At 42.1% G+C, this 11,032-nt stretch overlaps 1 protein-coding gene across 1 annotated transcript; it reads right to left on the reverse strand.

The window, feature by feature from the left end:
* Window positions 1-4,493: 4,493 nt before the first annotated feature.
* On the reverse strand, window positions 4,494-11,026 carry slitrk3a (SLIT and NTRK-like family, member 3a). Its single transcript, XM_061046262.1, has one exon. The coding sequence runs from the start codon at window positions 11,017-11,019 to the stop codon at window positions 8,305-8,307; it is 2,715 nt and encodes a 904-aa protein (XP_060902245.1). The 5' UTR covers window positions 11,020-11,026; the 3' UTR covers window positions 4,494-8,304.
* Between the last annotated feature and the right edge of the window lie 6 nt (window positions 11,027-11,032).

The following is an 11,032-nucleotide window of genomic DNA, read 5'->3' on the forward strand; positions in this document are numbered from 1 at the left end:
AAATCAAAATAGAGCCGTTTGAAGAAAAAAAATCACCCTCCAGTGTGTGCCAGTGATGACACTAATCCGGCCTATTTAGTTTTTTTGTACCAGGCTGTATAAATGTTTTTTCTGCTGTAAAAAACTGCCTTATTTGCCAGTCATGTGTATGTGACTTCCGGTGTTCCTGGAGCCAGCCTCATGTGGACACTCGACCAAGTGCAGGATTTTGCACTTCCACATTGGCTTCACTTTTCAAGATCGGAGGCTGCTGCTTGGTTGTGCTGGACAATAATTTTCAATGGGTATCTTAAGGAGCATCAGTGAAGCTCCAAGATGTATCCATTGTCATTACTTTCCTGTTCATTCTTTGGAAACACATTAAATATTCATTTTAATGCAGCTCTAATAAGTGCACCTTTGTGCTCTCTGCCTTTGCCGTATGTCCTATATCATCCCTCCCTGCTTCTTCTCGACTGCTTCTTCTTCCTTTACTTGCCCTCTGTTCGTGATTCTACTGTTGCCTGGGGCTAATGGATGTCAGCAAGCTGATTGTAAAGCCAGAACCAGTAACACACAGACATACACACACACACACACACACACACACACACACACACACACACACACATACATAAAGAGAGAGGGCTGATTGCATCGTAATGCAAATACAATTCCACGCCACACAAAGTGGAACTGTAAAGTCAGCTTTAGTCTTTGCAGAAAACCTGCAGTTTTTTCTCTGAGGAGGAGAAAATGATGTGCAAGCCACTACTTGTTTATTTTATTTAACTTGACCTTATAAATTCAGCTCTTTATCACATTGACCCTGCTAAATAATCAATCGTGTCACACAAACATTTATCCCATTACCAATCATTTATGGTCTTTGCTGCAGTCTTTTGCTGCATTTGTGCAGGTCTAGTGAAGGGTTGTTCCGTCCACAAAAAAATACAACCTGACTAAAGCAGCAAGTGTCTGCAGCAAAGGATTGACAAGTGTGTTCTGACAAAGAGCAGTATGTGAGAGTCCCGGTCCTCATCCTGCTGATCTGCTTCCCTTCTCTTTCTCTCTTTCTCTCTTTCTCTCTTCAGTATCTCTGCTTCTCTTATTTTCTTCAGTGTCTCTGCTTCTCTTCTCTTTTTCTCTTCGGTGTCTCTGTTTCTCTTCTCTTTTTCTCTTCAGTGTCTCTGTTTCTCTTTTCTTTTTCTCTTCAGTGTCTCTGTCTCTCTTCTCTTTTTCTCTTCAGTGTCTCTGCTTCCCTTCTCTTTCTCTCTCTCCTCAGTGTCTCTGCTTCCCTTCTCTTTGTCTTTCTCTGCAACAAAATGTAACCTCTTACAGGCTTGTTTTATGTATCAGGTATTTTCTTTTAATAACCAGAAACATCAGCTACACAAACCACCAGCAGGTGGCCTTGGCCAGCAAAACTATTCACAACCTAAGAGGAGGAGGTGAATGTCAAAGTATTACAGGCAGGCAAAAAGCGACACCAGAATTCTTTATCTCTCACTACATCTTTCTCCCAATTAAACCTCAATGAGTTCAGTAAGAATATCCCATGTCTAAATGAAACATTTTAGTTAACAGTTTCAAATTCTGTGGATAGTTTTCAGAGGTTATGAAACAGTCTCAATTCATGATGCCTCAATGTTACATTATGAAACAAAATAAGAGCATCAGCTACAGATTTGTCTTAATGGGTATGTATCCCTCTTTATATAATCACCACTTTGCTTTTCAAGCAGCACATCATACAGTAACCTTTCAGCAGAAGAAACTACACTGGATGTCAAATGAAAGACAACAGGGTAGACAGTTTTGATACCCATTAATAAGACCCTTATTTGAAGCCGTTTGGCCCATTTCCTCAGGTCACTTGTACATTTGATGGAGCATTATCTAAAAGAAATGCACCTGGCTATCCCATGCCGATAGGACACACATGCATCCACAAAACCACACACGCATACACTGTAGATTTAGCCTCAGGGGGGCGAGCTGCAAACTCAGTAGCATCAGTGGAATATTAGAAAGCCTGAGAACATGCAGGCTATCAAAAGAGACAGCAGGTCAACTGTTTGCTACTTGTCTGTGTGCGACACAAGAAAAGGAAGCAAGGATGGGTGTGAAAATGGAGTGAAGGGATTGGGATGGTCAAGATGAAGGAAAGTGAAAAAAAAAAAAAAAAAAGAACGTGCATTTAGGTGGGAAAAAAACTAAGGTGACAAATATATAAAACAAAAAACACTTGCAATATGCAGAGGATGCAGATGATTATATTTATGCATTTAGGTTGCATTTTGGGGATAACAGTAAAAAAAGTGGTCCAGCTCATCGCTGTTAAAATCAAGGTGCAGAAAAAGAGCAGTCATTCTAAGTATGAAGCACAAAGTAGGACCCACACTGCGGAACAAAGACAGAGACGGTCTATCCAGAACACCAGCCAGGGACACTATGCTCCATATTTTACTTTATGAAATGATGCCTCCCCACTCTTCCCTTAATGAGTGATAACACAGATTGCTGATATTTCTTGCCGAAGCTAAGACTGTAACACAATGCTGAGCAGCACAAATGACTGCAACTTTCCCCAACTTGCAGAATTTTTTTTTTTTTTTTTTTTTGGACATAAGAGAGGACCACAATCTCCAGGGAACCAAAATTCACAAGGCAAACTGTACAACCTCATGACTTTTACGGTGCACACGGTAGCAGAAGTAGCCGAGGGTTGAGAATTACCCTCTTCCTCTCTTTCACACTCTAGTTCTCCTTCTGCAGCCCCTTTTCTCGCTTTTTTTTTCTCATCTCCCTCCCCCCCTCTCTCTCTCTTTTTCAACATAGTGGGTCAGTCGAGCTCCTGCACTGCAGCATAGTCAAGTGATGTTTAAGGCTTTCTCAGGATTTCAGGACGAAGGAAACTGTCCCAAGTAGCTCTCTTTCCTCTCTGTTTTTCTGTCTGCAGCTTCTCTCTGGCTTTATACTGTAACATATATTTCCGCTACAGATAGAATAAGCATTATTTTAGTGACAGTTAGGTAGGCTTTTTGTGGCTTTTTTTTAAATAAATGGCAGTGTTATAGGATGACTCAAGGTGGCATACAGTTGCTGCCGTATGCAACATAGTATCAATGGTAAATGTAGTGCATGTATATGGTATCAAAGGCTGCACTTTCTGTCCCTATAAGTACAGCCACAAACAGATGCACAGCACTTTAGTTAACCACAAAGAAAAGAAGACAAAAAGTTCTGCCATCAGCAGAGTTGCACAAAGTCAAGTACGCTTTCTTGACACACACACACACAGACACACAGACACACACACACACACAGAGAAAAGAATTTCCAAACAACACAAACACACATGCACAAAGAAAGTGGAATGTGACTTTCTGTATGCAGCACCTGCAGTTTACTGCAACTTCAGCACCATGGTCAGAGACAGATTGGCTTTTCAGCAAACTGGAGATAATTCCCTTATTCCCAAATGGAGAAAGCATATCAAACTACATGCACACACACATAATGCTAAATTTAAGTGCTTGCAACCCTCCATCAGCCTCTTTATAAAGTGCTGTCTCTCTCTTTTACTCTCTCTCTCTCTCTCTCTCTCTCTCTCTGCTTTGGACTTTCTTTTTGGTTAATTGGACAATTACAGCTTATTTCGGTGACAAAAGAGCAAAAGAAGAATCCCTACTTTCTCTAAGTGGCACATCCTTCACAATCCTCTCCTGACAACTCCATGTTCTCTCACCCTTCCCTAAGCCTCTTGTCTGTGCTCCCCCTCCCATCAATAGTGCTCTCAAACTGATCCCTTCCTCCCATATTTTTATTCCTCGCACTGTTCACTCAGTGCTGCCTTCCAAAATCCTGTCTGGGCTAACCAACATTCTCAAGTACTGAACTAACACACTTATGGGGGCAGAGAATCCATCCATCTGCCAAAGTACGTACTGTACATATGAATGCATGTGTGCACACATGAAAAAAAAAAAAAAACTCATAAGGGGACTGACAACTGACATCGCCCTGCTGCTTCCTCACAGTAAAGGCCCAAAAATAACCAGAGCAAAAAATGCTGGAGGAAATGAGAGGGAGAAAAAATAGCATCACACCACACATGAAACCTCATCCCTGGAGACCACCTTAACAGTATACCACTAATCCACACAGTCATATCCAGGTTTCTCCCTCCACTCAACACTCAACAAAACATCCACTTGTTTTTCCTTTTTTTTTTTTTTGCCAACAACAAATGGCGTGAGAGTGTACAGAAGCTTTTCCCTGAAAGGCTTATAATACCCCCCAGATCTCTTAAAGGAGCCAGTTCTAAACAACCGTGTCTTAACCTGTTGGTTTATACGAATGCTTTGCTTCGTTATATCCCGCATTATGTTTTAATTAAACTTTTAGATACACGCCTGAGGGGGAATATGCCAAGCATTCTTGCAATTTTACTTTCAAGTACAACCAGCCAAAACCAACTCAAGAACTAAAAAGAAATGGCATACAGCAACTTATTGTCAGTGTTTTATTTGAGTGTGTATCTCCTGATCCCTGTAGCTGTGTCATAGAACATAATTCAACCACCTTAAGCCTGGCTACAAAATACATATAAATAAAAGGAGCGCCTAAAGGTAAGCTAGGGTGCAGGTAAAGGCCAAGAATGCGAAGAATATTCAACACAGACATTTATGTTCCACAAAAGTTAGGGCTAACGAAATAATAAAACTGAGATGAATTCAAGGAAACTTGAAAAGCAAAATTCGGTTTTTATCTTCCTTGCTTTCAAAGTTGGTTTAGATTGTTAAAAAACAGAATTTAAGCAAACAAAGACATAAGCTTGAGGAAGGATTCAACAGCCAAAGCAACATTCAAGACTGGAAACACAGAATAGACGACTCAAAATCAGAGCAGAAAAAAACTGAAAGAGCAGATGACATAAAGAGAGAGAAAGACATTGCAGGGACAGAGACAGAGAAAAGCCAAGGACAGAAGAAAAAGGCACACACTGCATTTACCGTGCTGAAGTCTTGCCAACGTACAAACCCCGAGAGAGAGTTCTTGAAGAAAAAGGTTAACTCCACTGCGAAATTCAAATATCACTGCGATAATAGAAGACGATTTGGACCAGCAGCGCATGTTTACATTTCACACGTAAAGGAAACATTTATCCAACCTCCATTGGTCGCCCCTATCCAATACTCTACCAAAGTATGACATTACTTGGAGGTATTAGTGCAGGATAACAGGAGGTTTTATTGGGGTAAAAACCACTCAGCATGGTATAATGGGACAAAAGCCCAACACTCATTTATGAAATATTATGGAAGGTGGGTGCCAGGTTGGGGAGGATACAAGGTTACCAAGATATGGGACTATAGCAAAATCATCAATGATCCAAAAAGTTTATTCATGTATTAATTTGGGGGTGGGGGAGACGGGGAGGGTCGAGGTTAACAGAGCAATGCATTATGTTTTTAATCAAACTGAGTGCACACTGAAAATGCTGACCATATCGTCTAATCTCTTGGTCAGTGAAAGTATGGCTGTATGTGTGTGTCCATTTGTCTATGTGTGTGTGTATGTGTTTAAGCCAATAAGGTAAGACAAGGAGCAGACAAATTAGGTGGTGCAGCAGAATATGGGGTACAATGTTGTGAACGTTTCTGCAAGGTGTAAACAAAAAGCCTTGACGTAATGCCATCATGCTTAAAAAGGCTTTATATGAAGGTATCCTTCAATCATTTGTGTCACAAAACTGAACAATTAATACAAAACATGGTAAACGTCCATATTGATAAATAGACTGGATCATTGATGATCAATACTGGAGATGACACACAGACTTGGCTAAGAGACTTCCCATTTAACTGGGAAGTATGTGGTTTGCTACATGTCTTCCACTTAGTATAAGCTGACACATATGAGAAACTTTAACACCCAATTCTAAAACTGAGGATAACCTCTTCTAGAAAATCAAGATGAATCAAGTGAATTGCACATCATGCTCATTTTGAAACAAAACAAATGAAAAGCTCTTAATTAAAAATGTCCCTCCAGGACAGTGGGAAAAAAAATACTGTGTTGTTCTTTCCAAAGATAGTCCTAACTTGTTTTTTTTTTCAGCTTATTTGGTCCCAAAAATCATACGATTTCTAAAATTGTGACAGCAAAAAAGTTTAGCAGTTAAGAGCTGCTGGACTACTCGAGATCAATGCTACTACAGTAGGGATTCAATGCAAACATGTCAATGTGCAACAATCAGCAATCGGAAACGTAATATACCAATACGCAAAAGCATTATAAAGCCCCTCCAAAATGTTCTTTTTTGAAAATAAAGTTTTTATTTTATTATAGAGCTGCTTTATTCTGCCATGTTCAAGACAATAGGTTGAAATCAATCATGTGAAATAGGGGAGAAAACATGAAACAGGTGAAATTGCGCTGAAATGAATAAAAATATATTTTGCAACATTAAGGTGTAATATAGATATTTTGAAAACAATTCATTAAAATACAAGACTTGATGACCTCTTAAGATAAGCATTTTGTGCATTACTTTATACTGTAACTGCATCCAATCTAGTTAATACCTATAGAACCTGAACGCTTTATATCGCCCTCCAGTGGACTCAGTCCACAATGCTACTTCAGAGGGAGTCCGAAAAATTAGATGTGCAAATGAGCTTCTCCGTATCTCTTTTTCATTGCCTCCCTATTACCATTCGTTAGCCTGCATCAGCAATACCCATTCATATAATTCAAACTGCAGCATGCCTCACTGATTTGGTATATCCTGTGATATAATCCACTTCAAAACCAGCAGCGGTTACTTCACTTGTTCTGGCTCTGAGTTTAGACTCAATACAACTAGGACCAGTGTTGTAGTGGCAAATAAAGATTGTGCACTATGATATCCAGCAGGGGCAGGATCATAGGACAAACTACAAATAGACACAAAAATAGATTATTTCTCAGAAGAAAAAAATAAACCTTTCCCCTAAAACATAAATTACTTTTGCGCTAATCCAAAAATAATGAGCTGAACTAAGATTAAATGTTATTGCCCTCGACTACATTTCTGCCTCACTCTATTGGTTCAGTAGCTATTCCTCCTTTTTCCAGCAGCTTTGTCTCGTGATCGTTGGCCACTTCTCCAACATGCCGTTGAAACTAGACACCAAATACACAGCCTGTCAATAGCGCTCGACACAGGTTCCCGTGGCATCAACCCTTTCATCATTTGATTGAAGAGTTTGTTTTTATTAAGAAGGCTATACCAGACGCATAATCACTATACATTGATTTAACATTACCTTTACAAGTAAATTCTTCACTGAAATTACAGAATAAATATATGCACAATTTTCTTCAAATCTTTGTGAGAGAGAAAACATTAAAAGTGCTTCCTACAAAGCCATTAGTGGGTGACAATGGGGAATCCAGAAGCAATGGAAGGGGAGGGGAAGGGGGGTCAACAAAGTGCGTGGAAATATCCAGAAAACCTTGAGCGTTGTCTTATAATAATATTCACAAATGTTTTACCATCCGTACATCGGCGCGTCCTTTTTACCAGAAGCACCCTGATATAGAGAAAAGTCCTCATTAATAGTAATAACCATATTAATAAGATATAAAAATTAAATAGAACACTGAACTGTAAATGCGTTGCAGTATCTCTGTTCATAATGAGTGTGATAGGTATGAGTAAATCCCCTCACTTCCTGCAATGAAGTGAGTGCATGCAGCAAACTGCAGTTCATTTGAATATATAGTTTTTTTTCTCTCTCTTCCCTCCATCGCCTACAAACTTCATGTGCACGGCCTCCAGGTGTTTGTGCATCCTAGTCAGGGGTAAAAAGAACAGAAAGAAAACCCCCAAGTCAGGGAGACGTCCAGCTCCCGTGTGTCTTTCACACCATGGTAACTCCATTAAAAGGGGGTTTTAGTGAGAGATGTACTTTAGGATGTTTTGTATGTTTTTATTCCCCGGTGCCCCTCTTATTCCTCTTTTGCTCTCTCGGGCATATAGAGATATTTATATAATATAAAAATAACGGCTGTTGACATTGCTGGCTACTCTGAAAAAAAGGCACTTCATTGAAATATCTGAGAATGGCCTCTCCTCCAAAGTGATTTGGGGGGTGGGGGGGAGGGGGGAACTGTGTTGTTACCGTATAATAATATATCTTTTTTACCATGCTGCTTTTTCAAGTTATTGTTTTTTTGATATTGGTTTTTGGGAGATTTTGCTTTGAGGGTGGCAAAGTGAATGTGTTGATTTTGTGTTTTGCTTTTTTTTCCCCCCCCCATGGACTTCAGATGTTAAAACCGGTAAGATTTTTCCAAGACTTCGAGGTAATCCGGCTTGGTTTGAAGTTTGGCCCTTAACTCGAGGTAATCGCTTTGGGACGGGTCGGGGTAACAGCCTTTCCCCGCCGTAAAAAGCAATGTCTCCTTCAGCCGTGCATCCTGCTGCAAATCTGGATACTGCATGCCTGGTGGATGTGCATGCGCCACATGCATGTCCTTTAGTTTGGGTACCGTCCCATACAAACAGTCTACAAAGCCCACTGTCGGTGTGGGCCTCTGACTGTCAATGACGGTAGGGCAGAGCCCTCCGTTCTCGTGAAATCCTGCCATGTCAGCCGTTGAGTGGTTGACTGTGACAATGGTGTTGAGTTGAGAGTTGGAAACGGCCAAGGTCCACTCTCTATCTTTCTCTAGCAAGGTTCTGTAGTTACTGTTGCTACTGGTGCCATTGTCTTTCTTCTCTGAAAACTGTGCTCTGTCGTCCTCAGCTATTTCTCCCTCTCTAGGCTTATATATAGGGTTGTTACACATCTGAGTCACGGGGTGGGGGATGTAATCATAAACGTGACCGTGGGCATGTGTGTGACTCGTGTGATTGTGTGTGTGCATACTGGGTGTTGGTTTCTCTGGTGTGCCAGCATTGCCGGCACAACTCTGCCTTGGTGGGTCCTCAAAGATCCTGCACTGCATTTGGATACCCGTCAGATCTACCTCAGAACGTTTCCGGTAGGGTAGCTTCTTCCTGCGACGAAGAACAAAGGCAAAAAACCCGGCAGCCACAAACACCGCAGAAATGAAGAGGATGAGGAGGCTGAGGATGAGGACAGACAGTGGGACAGCCCCTCTCCCGCCTGCCTCCCCCATGTTAGAGCTCCCTGTGGTGGAGTCGTCCCCCCCAGGCAGAGCCGGTGAGGGTCCAGAAGAATACTTAAGCTCAGGACAGATGACCTCAACCTCCAGAAAGCGCAGGTCCTTCCCAAAAGCATACTCAGGTGTCTTGCAGAAGACATCTCCAACCACGATGACTGAGGAGAGTTTTTCTAACCACTGTTTGAGGGGGATGATGTCACAGGAGCAGTCCCACGGGTTCTGGTGGAGATCAATCTGGACAATGGAGGACAGGTGCTCAAGAACACCATGCACAGGCATGGAAAGGAAGTAATTGTTACGGAGGTTGAGGCGTGCAAGGTTGGTGCCAGCAAAGGCATCGGTGGGGAGGGAGCGCAGCAGGTTGTCATTGAGAAAAACCAGCTGCAGGTTTGGCATTAGGGAAAAGGAGTTGGGTTGTATCTCACGGATGACGTTATACTCAAAGTAAAGATAGCTCAACATCTGCAGCCCTCGAAACATCCCAGGGGTGAGTCTCTCGATGTCATTCCCATTAAGATATAAACTTTTCAAGTTTGGCAGGTTGATAAAGGCGCCCTCCTGGACATAGGATATCCTATTATTCCCTAAATGCAGTAAATCCAAACTTGAGAAGTTCCAGAAATCAGAACGGTAGATTTTCTGTATTAGGTTCCCACTGAGATACAATTTCTTGGCATTGAGAGGCCGAGGGAGGAGCTCAGAGATGTTGTGAAAGCCTTTCTCTTTACAGTTAACTGTAAGTCCTAGGTCATTGATGTGAAGGTTGCAAGTGCATCCAGCTGGACAAATTATCGGGATTGGAGGCCTTGTTTGGTAGCCAGCGATGGGAGGCTGGTTGATGCCTGGGTAGACGCTACGAGGGGTTGGTGAGTTCTTTGTAGGCCGAGGTCGTTTGGTAGGCTTGACGACTCTTTCCTTGTATTCCACAGAAGAGGCTGTGTTGTGAAAGGAGGAGAGCATAGAGGAAGGTTTAGTAGGCCATGTGTTCTCATTGCTAAAAGGGACCCGGGGAATTCCCAGCTTGGCCTCAATCTCTGCATCAGAAAGTAACGGGCAGAGCTCGCTGCGCTTGATTTCCCGTAAGTCTTTCCCATGTAAGTGGAACGGGTACTCGCATGTGATCTCCCCAACTAAAGCTGTATAAGGGATCCTCTCCAGCCATGTTTTCAACTGGACAATCTCACACACACAGTTCCAGGGGTTCTCTTCCAGCTGGATTTCCATTAAGCTCCTCCCAACATACTCCAGTGTGCCTTTATATGGCAATGTCTTTAGTCTGTTTCCTCTTAGGTCCAGATGAGTGAGTGACACAGACCGGAAAAGATAATTTGGGAGCACGGGGATGAGATTGTCATTTAGTATGAGCACTCTCAGTTTGTGGAGGTGCCTGAATGCACCACTTTCAATCCGTTTGATAACATTGTAGTCTGCCTGGAGATATTCTAAACTCTCCAAGCCCAGAAAAGTGTCATTCCGGAAAACTTCAAGTTTGTTTTCGTGTAGGAAGAGCCGTTTGAGTATTCCTAAGCCATTGAATGCCCCAGCATGGATATCCTGCAAGGCATTATTACCGAGGTTAATGGATATCGCGTTGTTTAGATGGAGGAAGCTGTTAAAGTAAAGCTTCCTCATCGAATTTCTCTGCAGGTTGAGCTTGAAGGGCCGACTCCAAATCTGGGAGATCTGGCTGACGTTTGTAAATCCTTTACTGTCACAGTGGACGTGAAAAATGCCCTCTTTGACCTCGCAGTAGCAGGGCTCGAAGCAGGGCTCGTCTATCTCCTCGGAGTCTTCGAGTAGTGGGATCGGCGTGGTCCATCCTAAGGCTATGGTGCTCAGCAAGGTAACCCACAGCATCCTTGCTGACACC

Source organism: Labrus mixtus, chromosome 9, assembly GCF_963584025.1.
Source record: "Labrus mixtus chromosome 9, fLabMix1.1, whole genome shotgun sequence".
NCBI classification, from domain to species: Eukaryota; Metazoa; Chordata; class Actinopteri; order Labriformes; family Labridae; genus Labrus; species Labrus mixtus.

What these genes read in the sequence shown, in the direction of transcription:
- slitrk3a (XM_061046262.1), bottom strand. Translation starts at nt 11,019, where the DNA reads ATGCTGTGGGTTACCTTGCTGAGCACCATAGCCTTAGGATGGACCACG.